General features: G+C 46.2%; 2 protein-coding genes across 3 annotated transcripts in view; one reads left to right on the top strand and one right to left on the bottom strand.

Moving 5' to 3' along the window:
* Nucleotides 1–154: 154 nt before the first annotated feature.
* Nucleotides 155–13,492, top strand: LOC133133535 (synaptosomal-associated protein 23-like). Of its 2 annotated transcripts, XM_061249639.1 has the most exons (9): nucleotides 155–275; nucleotides 374–541; nucleotides 4,800–4,902; nucleotides 7,071–7,112; nucleotides 7,575–7,623; nucleotides 7,807–7,924; nucleotides 8,696–8,875; nucleotides 10,201–10,345; nucleotides 11,198–13,492. In XM_061249639.1, exons 2-9 carry the CDS (start codon nucleotides 531–533, stop codon nucleotides 11,258–11,260), a joined length of 711 nt encoding a protein of 236 aa, XP_061105623.1. In that variant the 5' UTR covers nucleotides 155–275; nucleotides 374–530; the 3' UTR covers nucleotides 11,261–13,492. The 2 variants fall into 2 exon arrangements, with proteins under 2 accessions (XP_061105623.1, XP_061105631.1); XM_061249647.1 differs by lacking the exon at nucleotides 374–541 and having other exon boundaries at nucleotides 157–275.
* A 516-nt stretch (nucleotides 13,493–14,008) lies between these two features.
* sptb (spectrin, beta, erythrocytic) overlaps nucleotides 14,009–17,965 on the bottom strand; it is a 45,547-nt gene continuing 41,590 nt past the window's right edge. The window contains 3 exon segments of the mRNA XM_061249482.1: nucleotides 14,009–16,081; nucleotides 16,644–16,686; nucleotides 17,497–17,670. Of these exon segments, the coding sequence (XP_061105466.1) occupies nucleotides 15,893–16,081; nucleotides 16,644–16,686; nucleotides 17,497–17,670 (406 nt within the window). The 3' untranslated portion in view covers nucleotides 14,009–15,892.

Here is a 17,965-nt window from a genome sequence, read left to right as displayed (position 1 = left end):
GTATTATGTGACTCGACACGTTAATCCTAAAAAAAAACTATGTGTGACGACCTACGGCATTTTAATGGTTATGGTTATCTGGACATTTCTTTTAGATGACGCAATGTTAATCTCGAACTCTTTGATACGCATGTGTGGGCAGTCTGGAGTTGGTCGATCAGACATGCGCAGTACGCATTTCACTTGACTGAAGGAATTTAGCTAACTAGTTTGCTTGGACCGTGGACTGAACGGAGGGTCAGACACAGGGCGATTTCAAACTTGGAATAATTTCTGTAAGTAACATTTTATTTACAGTCTTCTACAAAAACCAAAAAAGAACAAAGAGAAAGTCGTATTTAGATGCGTTTGTGTTTCCCCCTACTCCCCGTAGATACCAGATCTCAAGAGGAAAGTCTCCTGCATCTGTTTTTCAAAGAGGAACTAGCTAGCCAGCTAGCAAGCTGCCGAAGGGTTTTACTTGCTTTGCTAGCTGTCTAGCTAGCTAAATATCACCATCCAGGAAAAGGGGGAACTTTTACAGTAACAAGATGTTAAAACAGTAAGTTGGCTAGCTTGCTAGCAGTCGACCACTTGTTGCGCTTTGGTGAGGTGGTGGACTTTTTACAGATGTCACTTTTTACTACTTGTACAACTGAGGTAAATTGGCTAGCGAGCTAACGTTGACTAACATGGTGGTTTGGGTGGGTCAGGGAAGCTGGCAGACTTGGTTAGCTAGCTTACCAGTTTTGCTAACTTTGTTTGGGTGGTTTACTGGCTAAGTTCATTAACTTGGCTAGCCAGAGAATGGGTAAGCTAGCTAACCTCAGCCGAGTCATTCACAGACTGTAGTTTAACGTTAAAAATGAGTTGACTTCCTAAGGATCAAAAATACGTGACTTTACCAACGTAGTTGGAAAAACAGACATGCCATCCAACTGACTACCAAGCAACATTAAACCAAATGCGTTTCGCCAGTTTACAAACAACACGATCTGACAAACTAGTCACCCATACGTTTGCGTTGCTGCTTGATCACAGACCATATGCGTGTCATGTGTCTTAACAAAGTTCATCCGTCTTCTGCATTGTCAGAAAATGTGACAACTCATTATCAGAATCTACATGAATCATGTTTTGGCAAAGTTATTTTGCACATTTTCTATCTACAGTTTCAATGCCATCTTGTCGACTAATCCACTGAATATTTGCTTCCAAAACCGAAGAGAGGACCCATTCAAATGTATCATGTGACCAGTTAGTTGTGGCTTCAAAATGTTTTGCTACTGTATGACCTTCTAACGTTTGGCTGAATCTAATCGGAATAATGTGAATAATGTGATATGTAAATTTGTTAAAACTCACACGAACACATTTTCATAGCCCGGATATGAATAAAATTTAACTTTCCACACTGTTACTTGTAAAAAAACGAATATCCTTCAGTCAGCAAGCATTGACTTTAGATTCTGTCGGAAGGATTTAAAAACAATAATACAATTGTAAAAACTTCGGATTTTCGTTTCATTTCGTTTTATAAAAGCCCTCAGTGTGTTCAAGGGAAAGTCTTTCTATTTAAACTATCTTTACATTTGATTAGTAGTCAGACAACATTTAGGCGAATTATAATTGTCCCAAATAAAGAGTCCATGCTAATGATTCTGGGCAGAGGGGTCGACCCCTCACGGTTGGTTGTGCAGCATTGAGTTCAAAATCCTATCGCCCCCGTGTTTACCACTTAGTGGTAGGGCACTGGGCCAAAAAGTTTGGAGAAGGAAGGGGAGAGACTGAGCGCGGACTTCTAAACGCCCGGTAAAGCTCAACCTGGGAGAACCGGTTTGTGGGGAAGAGCTGGAAATGCGTGTCCCGACACACCAACAGACGGCCAGCGCGAGAGCCGCGTTTCCTGTATCTTTCGTGTATCTTTCGTGTGACGCTCATTCTCTGAATTCATTCGTCATATGAGCGATGTGAGGAGGTGTTAAAGTCTAGTGTTCGTTGTGTGTCAAGCGCCACCGTAAAGTGCCCTCTTCAGTGGACGGGCGGCTGAATGTATTGGCAGGGAGATTCTGCTCTCTAGCAGTGCTACAATCACACGGACAGGTTTAGTGCTAAACTGAAACTGATCATTATACACTCGCAGGGACAAAATTGTGATTACTGTTGGACAAGGCATATGATGGTTCATTTAAAAATCAACACGATGTAGTCTTTAACTAACCAAGCTTTGCCTGGGTAATTGGAGAGACAAATGAGTTCTTCATAACGAATTGCAAAAGGCTTCTGTCATAGTTTTCTGCTAAGCTTATATGTTTCTGTCGAAAACCTGTTGCAACTGTGGGCTTATCTATTTCTGCAACAATAAACTAATTTGCAAAGCACCCAACTTCTTTCAATAAACCCTACATCTGCTTGAATGCCCAGTTGTCACATTTAAAGAAAAACGTTAACCGTTCTATCTATACTATAAACACAAAACTGACCTGTCTATGGCAAAAAGCATGTTTGGATTGATTTAAATACAATCTTGCACTCGCCGCTCACCTGCTCGAAAGCTGCTCATTTTCACCGACCTTGGCTCTTGGGAAAACGTACACTGCATTAAAGCTTAATGAGTCAGGGTGTCCATTTTAATGTAGTTAGACTGTTGATGTTTGTCAACACCACAGTTGTCTTTCAGTTCCGTTTAAGTTAATTGAATTGAGGAAATTAAATTGAATTCCATAACTGAAAGTTCTGTCACCACTTCAAGCTCTGCCTGGGAGACATTCACTGTATCTAAAAATCAGCATGACCACCTCACTCTGGCATTCAGCTTGTTCATGCAATTGCTTCAAAAAAGGTTTTTAGCTTAAGTGAAAGTGGAAGTGGGAACTGGGCAGTTCTTTGGTAAGTAATGCTTTCTCCAGCCACAGAGCAGTGGTTTTGCTTGCAGCAGGACCGCTCTCAGTTACCGTTAGGGATGGAGGTGTTATCCGTCTCTGTTACCCTGGGCTGGAGGATGTGTGTACGCACGCAGGTTTTGGGGCTGGGGACGGGGGGGCTAGGTTGGGGTCAGGGGTGCTTGGAAAACAGGAAGGTCTGACTGGAGTTCCAGAGGAAGCTGGCTATATCATGGGTCAGTGCAGCAGGGGTGGGAATGGTGTTGAAACTTTTGAAGGTTCTGCAAGGCAATAATTTTTCATTTTCATTTCACTCCATTGTCCAGCTTTGTTGAGCCTAGTTAGAGGGCTGGGGGGGGGATCATGAAGCAGGATTACAGAGTTTGCTGGATAAGTTCAAGTAAAACCCGGAACCTGTCAAACTGGAACATGGACTGAAGTAAACTCAGCTGTTCCGGGTTTTGCTCTGTGAACTTATCAAGTTAACTCGGTAATCTTGCTTCATGATGTACCGCCCAGGTCGATGAGATTTTCTTTTTTTTTTTGTGTATCCAATGCCTCTGAGGCAAAGTCCTTTTATGTCACAATAATCTGTTTCACTGTCACTCAATGCATGCTGGGATAACCAGTGTCGACATTCTGTGAGAGAAATGCAAAGTACTTGGAATAGTTTTGAGTTGAAATCTGCTGTTTACAATCTACGATATTAACCACATTACATAACCGTTAAAATACGCAATGGAAAACTCAACAAATAAAATGACCTAATTCAGAGTAAAAGTCAAAGTTGTTTGCTTTGCTTGTGCAGATACACTATCTGTAGCAGTTATTTTACCGTCTCATGACAAACAGTTTTAAATTCTGTTCTAAACGCAACGAGCGCACAAAAACAAACTCCAGTGACCGTTTACAGTATGTTCATAAGCAGCCTTTATTGGTTGATTAAAATGGATGAACGATGGACAGGATTGACTAATCGTATTTGCTTGGAGGATGGGAGGATGACTGTCTTTCAGGGAAAGCCTTTAGAAGCAGCTAACCTCCTGCTGTTTCTTCAGGAAATCGTGCCTGAAATCGGTAACGTTACTGATTAATTTAGCTCCGCAGTGAAGAAGACCACGTCAGCTCGCTGTCACTGCGGTGCATTTTACAAGGGTTTTGCCACTGGCTGAAAGATCAAGGGGCTGTCTTCTCTCTGTAAATATTTTACTTTAAACGCAGATTTGGGGGTGATGTTTCCGGCTCTTTCTTTCGTTGGCGTCTGTCAGGCCCTCTCTCGGTCTTGTTTCTCGCTACTGTTCTCACACGCGCACGCACACTCACACACACGCACACACACACACACACACCAGGGTACGTCATCCTGTGCAGACCACAGCGGGCCGATGTGGTGGCCCTAAACCATGGAGGCATATGGTATCATTTCTGCACTGTTCCCTTATCGCCCTCCTCACTGTGGGTCTGGTGTGTGTGTGTGTGTGTGTGTGTGTGTGTGTGTGTGTGTGTGTGTGTGTGTGTGTGTGTGTGTGTGTGTGTGTGTGTGTGTGTGTGTGTGTGTGTGTGTGTGTGTGTGTGTGTGTGTGTGTGTGACACTCTAGAGTGGGATTCTAAAGACCGGAGATCAGGATCTTTGCACAGATGTCTGTTTGACATTTTGCCTCCAACATAAGCCGGGTACATTCCCCCCATTATAATAATATATTTTTTTCGTCATTTCCGGGTACTGTATATTGTTAATTTGAATTACTAGAAAAATTAGCTATATACAGTATTTATTCACTGCGTTGCTTTGGTGGCAGAATTAATTGAAGTTTAATGTGTTGAAGTGGCCCACGGTCTTGCACACGGGTGTAGGATCCTGAGACTGAGTGGGTAAAGGGGTCGTATGATTGGCCCTTTGGCCGCGGCGTCTGGTCCTGACCCTTATCCCTCCTGCAGGCCCCAGAGCACCAGCCCCAGTGGTGGAGGAGAGACCAACATCAACATGGACGAGATGTCAGTGGAGGATATGGCCATGAGGGCCAACCAGGTCACGGACGAGGTGAGTCTGCGAGACGCCGAGGGTGGCCAGGCCGTTCGCCTGTTCAGAATGTGTGAGATGACGAGGACGGCGGCGGGGGGCCTCGGGGTGGCCGGGCCGTTCGCCCGTTCGGAATGTGCTGTGGAATGAGGACGATATCTGGCCTTGTTCGGTGGCCTTCAGATAATCGCTGTGTGTGGTCTAGCTGATGTTGCTCATTGCTCTCTTTCTGACTCTCACTCCCTCATTCTGAGTCACTAACTTACTCACAAAAGCATGCATGTTGTGAAATGGAGAACAGGCCAGCCTAACACACCCTGAATCATACACACATACACACACGTTAAAATGCACACAGACGCATGCGAACACGCATGCATTTGCATGCACAGAACTGCGTTGAATTTCTTCTATGGTACCTGACATTAATGCAGTGTTTTGTCGAGCTTTTATGTTCTTATCCTCCTTTTCTCACCAGTCTGTCTCTCTGTCTCTTCTTCTGCTGCCTTTCTCTGGGATGGTAAAGCATGCTGGGAAATGGTGTTCTTGGGTCACCACCACCACCACGCTAATCACCAATGCTGCAGCAAGGGTCTGGGGTAACTGCACTACGTGACCTTTAACCCCTACACATCCCCTTCCCTCAACCTCTCCTCAAGCTTCACATGAACTGCTTCTGCTTAAGTTCCCCCTAACCATCTTACTGCTACCCCTGACTAATGTCATTCCTACTGCTAAATTTCCCAACGAGACGACGGTAAGTGTGTGTTGTGAAATGTGCTTGGAAACTCCCGTTAAGAAATGTGGCTTAGTGGCTGGAACTTGTGGTGCATGTAGATGTGCAGTAGCCTCGCTGACAGCTTTCTGTGTAAAAACTGTCAGCGGATCATACTGAAACCATGTGCATGAAACTTGTTGCCTTACAGAACCACTTCCGCCTGGTGCAAGGTTCTCTATTGTAGCAGTGATGGGGCAGAACTGGGCAGCGATGTTCTGTCAGTCTCTCTCAGGCCTGTAGACTGGTGACTTTCCCCTATGACTCATACAGTTCTACTGGGGGGAGGAAAAAACAAACCAAAAAAAGTACAGTATTGAAAGTTGAGAGTTTGATCATGCTTGCTAAATGCCTAAAATGGAAATCTGCATTCATTTTGCACCTCGAGTAGAGTCCCCGGGTGATCTTCTGACTGTGTGTGCCCATTTAGGCCAAAATGTTTTTTTTTAAAGTTTTTTTTTTTGGGGGGGGGAGTGGAGTTTGGAGAAGAATGGCCACCCTTGCGGGACCTCTGCCTTTCCCCTCCTGACTCACACGGTTCCACTGGCACTTCCTCCCCCGCTGTCAGCGCGTGACCTGCTGAGGCGAAAGCTGACCGCCGCGTCCGCTCGTCCCGTAACCCTTGACAACGGGGGGTATTGCACTGCACATTCGGTGTTTCGTATAAACCTCCTGCGCGCGGGGGGGGGTCGCGCTAAGAACACGTCCTGCCGAGAGGAGCTGTCATCCAGACGTGGAGCAGTGTGACTGAAACTACGTCACCCATTTTGGCTCCTGAAGGAAGTCATGTGACTGAAACTACGTCACCCATTTTGGCTCCTGAAGGAAGTCATGTGACTGAAACTACGTCACCCATTTTGGCTCCTGAAGGAAGTCATGTGACTGAAACTATGTCACCAATTTTGTCGAACGTAACACTTGGAGAGATACCTGCTGCGTGGGTGTGGTTTTTAGGCCAGCGTCATCCCCATTCAGTTGTACCGAGCTCAACTGGGTATTAATAGAATGTCGCACCTGGAAGGACTGCATTCCAGTACCGTTGTCTGAGGGTTTGGAAGTGGAACCAACCCAGGCTCTTGGGTAAAGGTGTAATGCCGTTATTGCCAACCTGGCATTAGCCGAACACCGCCCTAAGTGGCCAAAATAAATGCTAATTGGACTGTCAGAACCATGCAAATCGCAAGTCGCTCCATTCATAATGTTTACAACAACTACAGGCATTCACCAGAAAGCTGTTATTACAGTTTCAAATGACCAATTCATATTTTTTTTTACTTTATCATGTTCCTTCATCTGGTTTCGATGCATGAAAACTGTTCCGATGTCTGTCTCTCGGTCTGCCTCCTGTCAAAGCGGATGCTTTATGTTCTCCAGCGAGCTGATTGGCTAACCGTGTTTTTCCCTCATCGTTTAGTCCCTGGAGAGCACCAGGAGGATGCTTCAGCTGGCTGAAGAGGTGAGGCAAAGCCTGTGTGACATCATCATCATCATCATCATCATTAACACTGTTCATATTCCTTTACTTCGAGGTGCCAGTGTAATGTAAGGGTTGGGGAACTGGGCTTGTAACAAAGAGGATGTAGGTTCGGTTCCTAGGCAGGTGCAAGGTACTTAACCGTAATTGATTCAGTAGAAGTATCCAACTGTATATTTATTATTATTATTTATTTATTTATTTATTTTTTAAGTAAGCAAGATATGAAAGTTGCTCTGTACTGTATTTGAAGTGCTGAAATCATAGCCTGTGTTTATCTTACATGTCTAGTAGATTCCCCATCGATGTTCTGACCGTATTCCCATAATTAAAATAATTTGAAAAAAAAAGGAGATCGGAGGAGATGAGCCACCCTTGCAGGCTCTCTGGGGTAAATTGTGAGTGGGAAGTCGGTCCTGACCCTGTCCGTCTGTCTGTCCACAGAGCCGGCAGACGGGGGTGAACACCATGACCATGCTGGATGAGCAGGGAGGTAGGTGCTCTGTGTGGGGTCCCAGTGCACCCCAAAAACACCCTGGGGGGCCAGTGGCCATGATGTTATTCTGTTGCTGCTCCATGTTCTCTCTCACTCTCTCACTCTCTCCTTCTCATTATCGCTCTCTTATTTTCTCTCTCTCTTATTCTCTCTCCCTCCGTCCCTATCTCCATCCCTCAGAGCAGCTGAAGCGTACGGAGGAGGGCATGGACCGGATCAATGAGGACATGAAGCAGGCTGAGAGAAACCTGACTGACCTGACCAAGTGCTGTGGGATGTGTGTGTGTCCCTGTGACAGGTATGCTGTGTGTGTGTGTGTGTGTGTGTGTGTGTGCGCGCGTGTGTGCATGTGTGCATGCGACAGGTACGCTGTGTGTGTGTGTGTGTGTGTGTGTGTGTGTGTGCGTGCGACAGGTATGCTTTGTGTGTTTGTTTGTGTCTGCAATGGGTATGCTGTGTGTGTGTGTGTGTGTGTGTGTGTGTGTGTGTGCATGTGTGCGTGCGACAGGTATGTTGTGTGTGTGTGTGTGTGTGTGTGTCCCTGTCCCTGTGACAGGTATGCTTTGTGTGTTTGTTTGTGTCTGCAATGGGTATGCTGTGTGTGTGTGTGTGTGTGTGTGTGTGTGTGTGTGTGTGTGTAAAGGGTAAGCTGTGTGTGTGTGTGTGTGTGTGTGTGAGATGGGTAAGCTGTGTGTGTGTCTGTGTCTGTTTGTGTCTGTGATGGCTAGGCTGTGTGTGTGTGTGCGTGTGTGTGCGTGTGTGTGCGTGTGTGTGCGTGTGTGTGCGTGTGTGTGTGTGTGTGTGCGTGTGTGTGCGTGTGTGTGTGTCTGCTGGCCTGTTTCGGGGTTAACCCGGCCGCTGGCCTGTTTCGGGGTTAACCCGGCCGCTGGCCTGTTTCGGGGTTGACCCGGCCGCTGGCCTGTTTCGGGGTTAACCCCGGCCGCTGGCCTGTTTCGGGGTTAACCCGGCCGCTGGCCTGTTTCGGGGTTAACCCGGCCGCTGGCCTGTTTCCGGGTCAACCCGGCCGCTGGCCTGTTTCGGGGTTAACCCGGCCGCTGGCCTGTTTCAGGGTGAAGTCCATCGAGCACGACGGCCGCTACAAGCGCACCTGGGGCACGGGCAGCGTGAGCGCCAGCAGCACCAGCCCCGATGCGGACGGCGTGGTGTCCACCCAGCCCTCCGGCGTCCGAAACGGCCAGGCCGGGGCCCAGGTCTCCGCCGCCGCCCCCTCCGGGGCCTACATAAAGAGGTCAGTGCCCCCTGGCCAATCAGGGCCCAGGAGAAGAACTCGGCATCCTTACCCTAAAATAAAATTTTTAAAAAGCACTTTACAACAAGGTTCCATGAATGGGCATTGGCTAATGTAGTTGTTAACGTGCATCAATGATGTACAAATGCGTGAAGCTGTACAGATTAACTTCTTGGTTGTTTGTTAACAACTGCATTAGTGATTAATGTCAATTAATGTCAGAGTATTACCTGAGAAAACACGTGTTCAGTGCTACAGGCTCTGACCTAGGCCGAACCGGGGCCCAGGAGAGGAACAGGGTGTCTGTATGTATAGTTTTCTGTGTAATCCGCTGCATTAAGTGCTGAGTAAGAGTGCTTTAAGGGGGCGTTTATAAAGCAGATTTGTCAGTTTGCTTGAGACGAACTGAAACAAATGTGAAGTTTAATGAGCCAAACTCTGCGTGAGATGAATAGGGCTCGATTGAGATCATATAGAAAGTGTTTAGTGTGATTATGACTGTGAATAACTGTGTTCATTTGGGCTGTTATGATCCGGAATACGCTTCGCTAATTAACACCCATAACGTTACAGCTAGCAGCAGTAAACCCAGGAAGTGGCCCACACCTGTGTCTGTTTTTAATGGGGCTGTAGTACAGGAAGTGGAAGATCATAAGGTTCACTGTGCTAATGCTATATTAACAAGCTCATCTGCTTCGTGATTCGATGTGTAGATTAGCAGTGCCAGTCCGTCCCCAAAATCTCTGTGAGTGTCTGCAGTGACTCACGTAAAGTTGTATGTTGTTATGATTTTACACACGTGTTGGTGTGATGATAATATAAAAAGAGAAGCAGTGCTGGTGAAATGGGGAAGCAGGACCTGAGAAAGTGAGAGCGAAGCCATTTCCTGTCTTAGCTCGCTGTGTTTGTCTGGGTACAGATGTGCTCGTTCTACAAGCTTGTGCATTCCTTTCAAAGCAGGCCTGAAGTGACCCAATTGTGTGTGCCATAAACTAATTGCATGTTATTTAGCTGACGCTTTTATCTAATGTGATTTGCAGTTGATTAGACTAAGCAGAGGACAATGCTCCCTTGAAGAATGTGGGATTAAGGGCCTTATGACTGTGTCCTGTGTCCTGTGTGTGTGTCCTGTGTGTGTGTCCTGTGTGTGTGTGTCCTGTGTGTGTGTGTCCTGTGTGTGTGTGTCCTGTGTGTGTGTCCTGTGTGTGTGTGTGTCCTATGTGTGTCCTATGTGTGTCCTGTGTGTGTCCTGTGTGTGTGTGTGTGTGTGTGTGTGTGTGTGTGTGTGTGTGTGCGCGCGTGTTCACCCTGGGGCCTCTCCGCAGGGTGACCAACGACGCACGGGAGGACGAGATGGAGGAGAACCTGGGGCAGGTGGAGGGCATCATCGGGAACCTGAAGAACATGGCCATGGACATGGGCAACGAGATCGACCGGCAGAACGTGTCCATCGACCGCATCACGGAGAAGGTGGGGCTCCTCGTCAACAGTACCCCCCCCCTGGCCGCTGCAGGCCCAGGACCGGCCTCCAGTGGGATACGTACCGCTGTCCTGCAGGGGCGGTTTGTGGTGCTGTGTGCGGTTTGGAAGAGGGTCGCTGCCGCAGGGGTGCGTCAGAAGAGCACGGTCACTTGTTAAAGCAGCACTTCACTCAAAAATCTCTCCGGCCGTTCTGGGGCGAAGTGCCGCGTTGTTTTGATCCGTAACTTGCCAAACTGTGTATCGTTTACTGTGACGTTACATCACAGGCATTTAGCAGATGCCTGTTATCCAGAGCGATGTACCATGACGTGAAACTTCATTCGGCGGAAACTTGCGCGTGATTGCGCGGACAGTTAACTAGTTCTCGATGAAATGTGAATTTTTTTTTGCCCCCACGATGTTGATGTTGATGTCGCTTTACTTGGAAAGAGACGATCCTGTTGGGTTTTTCCTAATATAAATTGTCGGTGCATTGATGCGCATGAAAGATGAGACCTGTATTGAAGTCCATTTTGTCATGGTTCAAATCTCAAATGATTCACATCTCGGCGAAATGTTGATGGTTTGATGGGCACTCTTTTGTAAGTGAAGACATACTTTAATTCACCTTTTGGGTGAACTGCCCCTTTAAGTGACCAGGTGGCATTGCAGCGTCACGGAAGCGCTACCTGATTTAAGTGGTAAAACCTGGCTACATAGACCTGGTCCTCGTGAACATACCGCCATCTCCTCTCCGTGTTCTCAGCCTTACGTCCGTTAGGCGGAAAATGTCATTTAAACTGAGATAACGAATTTACCGCCGGATCACCTGACCCTCTGCTCTCTGTGTCTCCGTTTCAGGCCGACATGAACAAGGCGCGCATCGATGAGGCCAACCAGAGAGCCAACCACCTTCTGAAATAGAGAGGCCTGCTGCAGTCTCCCTCCCTCCCTCCCTCCCTCTCCCCTCCCTCCCTTCCTTCCTCTGACAATCAGTGAGGGCTGTAAACCAACAATGCTGTTTTCACACAAAAAAAAAAAAGTCCTTCCTCACACACGTTTGTCTTTCTCACTGCTGTCTGTAGCTGAAGGCACAGGTCTGTATTCCAGTCTAAGGTCTGTATTTCCTAGTTCTTAAGAGGTGCGGTTTCGGACCGCGTTCTAATTGGTTGTGTACAGTTGGTGTAGCGGGCGGTCACTGTTCACCGACGCACGCGTTGAACTGCAGTTTCTGCAGTGAATTCAGTAATGGGTAAAGTCCGTCATTCTGTTCCGTCCTCGTCTTTTGCCCTCTAGTGGCCAAGCAGTGAAACGACAGTATCTTAACTCTTATATTTAGTAATAGTTCACTAATATTTAGTAAAATGTAAAAGACCAATACTAAAATTATTGTAATTGGCCGGGCAGTTAATTGTTTTTTGTATCCGAAACCCTCTTTTCCTGATGGTGTTCCATCGACATCGTATTCATCGTATAAATGAACCATTTTTGCAAAGCCGTTTAAAAACTTTTTGTGTATATTTTAAAATCCAGTTTTTGTACTGCAAAATCTGATTTGACCGTGAATACATTTTCTAAGGTAGAGCTGGTCCCTGTCTGGGCAGCATTTTGTGTTGAGTTGGCCTGGGCTTGCAGCTGATGTTAGATATCTCTCTGCCGTGCATCTGGCAGTGGCAGGGACTGTGTAGTGCTTTGCTCACAGACACGGGTTTGGGTCAGAACCGCCTTCTGCGGTTCTGTCTCAGCGCTTGCCTCAAAAAGACCCGCTTCCTGCTGGACTGGCTCCTCCGCGCTGCACTGGGGACGGAGGCCAGTTTCTTCTCCTCGAAGGGATGCGATTTCCTTAAAACTCTCCGCAGTAATGTCCAAGGCAGATTTTAGGATTCGCCCCCTCTGTCGTTTGAATGTTTAGTTGGTGATTGTAGTCGTAGTTCCGATAAACATGCTGTTCTTCCTCTTCCACTTTTGACTTTTGAGACGTAGGGTTTTTGAATCTCAAAACTTTATTGGTAAAATGAAAGTGCCTCTCGCAGTCTTCCTCTTGAGCACCAGGTTTGAAGCTGAGGTGTTGCAGGACCACGCCCTTTGTGTGATACAGGAAGCTGTGTTGTAATAGCTGTGTATCAGTGAGTGTCTCTGTGTGGTGTGTGTGGTGTGTCTGTCTCTGTGTGGTGTGTGTGGTGTGTGTGGTGTGTGTATCTCCCTCCTCTGCAGCAATTAGAGCTGTGATCCTCGACTGTTTCCCGTTTGTTCTGCCGAAATTGTGCGTGTGCGTGTGTATGTGGGTGTGTGCGTGTGCGTGTGCGCGTGCGTGCGTGCGTGCGTGCGTGCGTGCGTGCGTGTGCGTGTGTGTGTGCGTGTGTGTGTGTGTGCGTGTGTATGTGTGTGTGCGCACGCGTGTGTGTGCGCGCGCGCGTGTGTGTGTGCGTATGTGTGTGCGTATGTGTGTGCGTATGTGTGTGCGTATGTGTGTGCGTATGTGTGTGCGTGTGTGTGTGCGTGTGTGTGTTCGTGCGCGTGTGTGTGCGCGTGCGCGTGCGCGTGTGTGTGTGCGCGTGTGTGCGCGTGTGTGTGCGCGTGTGTGTGCGCGTGTGTGTGCGCGTGAGTGTGTGCGTTTGTGCGTGTGCGTGTGTTTGCCCTGACTTCAGTGGGAGGATTGGGTTTTGGGGGGCAGTGCCTCTACATTTAGGCCATGCCCATCACATATTTAGGCCACACCCATCAATAGTACTGTCCTGCAATGATGTGAGTTTGGCAGCTGTCCGTCTCTTCAGTACTGCTGGTTTAAAGCCACATATTTTACCCAGTGCTTTTACTGCCTCTCTGACTGTTCTCCAGTGAAATGTGATGGAAGTGGCAGCAATTCTTGGGTTTCCCGATCATGGAAAAAGCTTGGGTTTGTCTCAGTGTTTCTATTGTGGGATGCTCAAAAATTTGTTACTGGTTTATTTTAATTTTTTTTGTTTATTCTGTAAAAAATATTTTTCTCTTTGTTGTTGCCGTGTAATTTAATTTCTTCATTTGAACTTAAGAAAGAATAATTGAATTAAAAAGTGCCTTTATTTCTCTTTTAAAGTACACTAAAGCTTCTGCAACCTTCTCAAGTAAAATGTATACTGGTATATTTGTATTGTTTTAATAAAGTTCTATCAAGCACCTGTCCTCTCATTCTGATGCTTGCTTTCTTCCGGTTTATTGACCGATCGAATACTGGCTCATGGAGTACTGGGCTGACCAAACACCTGGGTGGGGCTCTGTGGATATGGAAACTGTATTGATTACAGTACCGTGTGTAAATAGTACTCTAGAGCCAAACACCTTAAGCATTTTACCCTGGAACTGGGGGGGAATAAAGCACATCCACTGGGCTGCAGTGTCTGGTGGTATTCGGTGCGTTTCCGCCAGAGTGATTCGTTTCAGTCGTTGATTGGCTGTAGAGTCCACGCCTACCTCATTCTCAAGGCCTTGATTCGTCGCTGATTGAAAAGAAACCATGAAAACCCGCAGACACTGCAGCTCACCAGGACAGGAGTTTGACACCCTGGTTGTAGAATTTGCATTTGAGAAAAAAATACTAGACTGCAAGTAGGTGAGGGCTTTGCAGTAAAAAGTGATCGTCTTTGTCACCCCCACCCCCCCCCCCCATAACAAAACCAGCAGCCCGCACACGTCTCCAAACTGGTAGGTTTATTGTTTCTTTCCCAAGTTCGGCTCTCAAAATGTCAGACCTGTGCAAACCCAACATTTCGGAAATGGTACACGGTTACTGAGTAGAAAACATACTGGCTGAGCCCACTTAAGGGGTTAAATAAGGGGGGGGGGGGGAAGCTAAGGAAAAGGACGACATGCGCACAAAGCTTCGGTTTAAATAGACCGGACGGGGAAACGATGACAAACAACGAAGCCGCGGTTTAAAGCAAGGCTTCGGGGAGGTAAAGGCAGTGCTGCGAGTATAAGGCAGTTGTTCTGGAAGGAGCTGAACTGGGTGCTTCTGTCATGCTTCGAAATAAATGGGGGGGGGGGGGGGGGAGATGCTGTATACAATTCGAAAAATAAAACAGCTATAGTCCGCTTTTCTTCTTTTCAGTTTCAGTCGATAATTATAAATATAATAAACTCTTAATATAAACGCATTTTCCATACATATATATTTTTTTAGCCCTGCACATATTTCAGGTCAGTGATTTTTTTAAAGTTAAATCTCACTTCGTGTGTGAATATTCTCCCGAATCTCTACAATCTTCCACCGGGAGAAAGCAACCGGCTTTTGTTTAAAAAAATAAAATAAAATAAAAAATTAAACAGCTTTTGGAATAAATATTAAACTTAAAAGATATTCCTTTCTCCGAGAGTATCTTTCACCTAAACGTCCTCCCATTATTTCCTTCATCAAATTGCCTCACATTCGATTTCTCCTAACAGTTCCAATCGCCTCGACATTCAAAATGGTGGATCACACTCTTCCTGGAGCGCATTCCATTCCATTATTCCCAGGAACCTTTCCCATTTGTGGAAAAGCTTCTTGGAGTTTGGAGGGAGGGGGCACGCTGGGTTTATACTGAGGTGGAAGAGGCGTCACAATGATAACATGACAAGTTTGACCTCCCTTCCTATGAGAGTTAGCACCATATTCAACAAAGGTTTACTCCATATACAAGGAACATATTTGGACATATTGTGTGTCACGTCAGTTGGAAATTTGTAAAATGATACATACACATTTTTTTGTTGTTGCCATAATTCAAGTTTTTAAAAGCGAAGATTGTCTACAGTTTGGGGTTAATTTTGAAACCAAGTTCTGACAGTTTACTTCTTTAGACAATTTCTAAATCGTCTCATTTAAAAATGTGTTACCTGTTTCCGATCGTAAGTATATTGACATTTCATTGTAAGAGGGATTTGTTTGAGTATTTGTCCTTGCACTCCGATCACTGATTCTTTTGCCATGTAGTACCACTGTATAACCCGGTATCCATATTTCACCAAATCTACCTGTTACTGTGTCATCAAAAACAGCATTTACAAAGCTCTTAAAAGTCCAACCTGATAAAAAAGACTCTGACAAGAGTCTATACCCTGACACTAACAACACAGTATAGCTATTCACAACCATTTCTTTATAGGAATAAGGCAAATAAAAACTATTTAAAAAGTCTCAAAGTCTCATGTAACACACAAGTACAATAAAGCATGCCGAAAAGGAAGCGAAATAAAAATTAAATCATAAGGAAAGAAATAATGCGATCATTCTTTGGTTGATTGTGAAAGGAGTGGCTGTGTTTTTGGTTGAAGTGTGGCTCTGGTGTGTGTAGAAAAGATTTAAAAATTCAGCATTGCAGAAAGACTGGCTTAAATACAGGCAGGAAGAGAGAGTGATTTGCATTCATACTTAATGTATTATTATTATTATTATTATTATTATTATTATTATTATTATCATCATCATTATTTTAAATCTTACAAATTTTTTGTTGATGTAAAAAATCAGGACAGTGACTAAAAAGGAAACCTGACTGGGCATCGACCTTTGACCCTGACCCCACACCCGCTCCCTCCTCATTTCTTTTTGGTAAACAGGCTGAACCTCTTCTCCTTGTCCTTCTTGGCGGAACTGGCCTCTGGGAGGGTGGAGGACGAGGGCGGGGGCAGGCTACGGGCCCGAGCTCCGGAGGGCCCGGGGGCCACATCCTCTGACTGGGCTTCTGCCGCTGTCTCCAGGGCCTTCTTCCAGCTCAGCAGCTCCTCCTGCAGGCACACGGAGGAATTACAACACAGATCCCTGCCCAACCCTACCCAACCCTACGACTGGGGATATACCGTCCTGTAGGTTTTCACCCCAACCCTAACCAAGCGCACCTCATTCAACAGCTAGGGCAGGGCTGCCCAACCCCTGTTCCTGGAGATCTACCTTCCTGTAGGTTTTCACCCCAACCCTAACAAAACAACACCTCACTCAACGGCTATAGATCTTATTGAGCTGCGAGTTAGTAGAATCAGGTGTGCCAAATTAGGGTTGGAGTGAAAACCTGGAGGACGTTTGAGCTCCGGGAACATGGTTATGCAACGCTGAGTTGTACTATCGAACATTTAACTCGTTCACTAGGGCAGCTTGCAAACCCATATTTAACCCAACTAATTTATTTCCATTTTCCCGGGGCACAGAACATGATTCAGACTTGTATTTGTTCACCCCTGGAATCTATATATAACTGTTCAAAGCATCCAGTATTTAATATTACAGGACTTCAGATGGGCCACACTATTAACACGCAGTGTGTGAGACACTGCTTGCCCTGTGAGATCTCACCTCATCTTTGCACTGGAAGAGGTACTCGCTCCCGTCTGCCAGCCTACAGGAGACACAGAAACACACCTCAATCCCAGGCATAGGACTGCATCACACCGAAGAGTATGTTATTTAGCTGATACTTACAGTTACGCTTACAGTTGATCGGACTACGCAAGGGACAATCCCCCCCGGAGCAATGCGGGGTTAAGGGCCTTGCTCAAGGGCCCCAACAGCTGTGCAGATCTCATCGTGGTTATGTGAACCAGTCACGTACCTTAACCTCTAGGCTACAGACTGTATGTCAATTAAAGGGGAATTCCACTGCAAAAATACCCTGCCTGATAAAAACTGCTCAAACTAGGTTTTGAAATCGTTTCAGACCAGCTCCATCATCAACATGGTTTGATCAGACTCAAGCAATGTTTTGAAACAGCTGGAAGTTGGTAATTTCAGACTACAGTGGCTGGATAGGCTTCCACACGCTTCAACAAACTTGGTTGTACAACCATGTCGGACCACGTCGGACCATGTCGGACATTGTTGTTGTTTATATCTTGTAGCCAAACTCAAAGGTGGAGCGAGAAGCTGTCCGTCTTCAAAGAGGTCTGTAAATTCAAATTACCTGGCCCATTGTAGTTCTTAAAAAATTATGACAGGTAGAGGTGCACATCATTATCACGTGTACCTCAACCAAAAGTTGCACTTTCACTGCCCTGCCAATGTCTCTACACAGAGATTGCTTTGGCCTGCCACACACAGACTTAATTAAGCAACTAACTCTGTATAGCCGTTAAACCAGCTAAATGTAGTTTCGCAGTGGGATTCCCCTTTAAACTCCAGCGCTATTAGCTGTCGCGGTCTCAGCGCTCACCGCAGTTTGAATACGTGCTTCTTCTTCTTGTAGTTGGGCAGAGTTTCGCAGGTGGCGTTGCTGAGCTGCATGGGGTCCTCGCCGTGGTAGGTGACGCCGTAGCCGTAGGTCTTGGTGTCCTTGTAGGCGGACAGCTGCCCTGGTTTCAGTACGCAGTACAGGTTGTTCCAGGACCTGAAGACACGTAGAGGAAGAACCTTTTTTTACACCTTGCTGAGTAAATGCAAGTACAAGCAGGAAAGGAGTTACAGTGAGCTCCATAACGTTTGGGACAAAGACGTATTTTTTGGGGGGGTGCTGTGTATAAACAGTGCTGTAATTTCTACATGGTGAAGCCAAAGTACATAAATATACCCTTAAATAAAAGCAGAGGATGTGCACTTTACCCACATGGGAATTGTTTGCTTACAAAATCTGAAATTGTGGAGTCAGTGACTTAGTCCCAAACTTTAGGGAGCTCATTGTAAAT

This window comes from Conger conger, chromosome 1 (assembly GCF_963514075.1).
Source record: "Conger conger chromosome 1, fConCon1.1, whole genome shotgun sequence".
Lineage (NCBI taxonomy): Eukaryota > Metazoa > Chordata > Actinopteri > Anguilliformes > Congridae > Conger > Conger conger.
The sequence above is the reverse complement of the archived record's forward strand: the minus strand, read 5'-3'. Positions and strand labels throughout refer to the sequence as shown.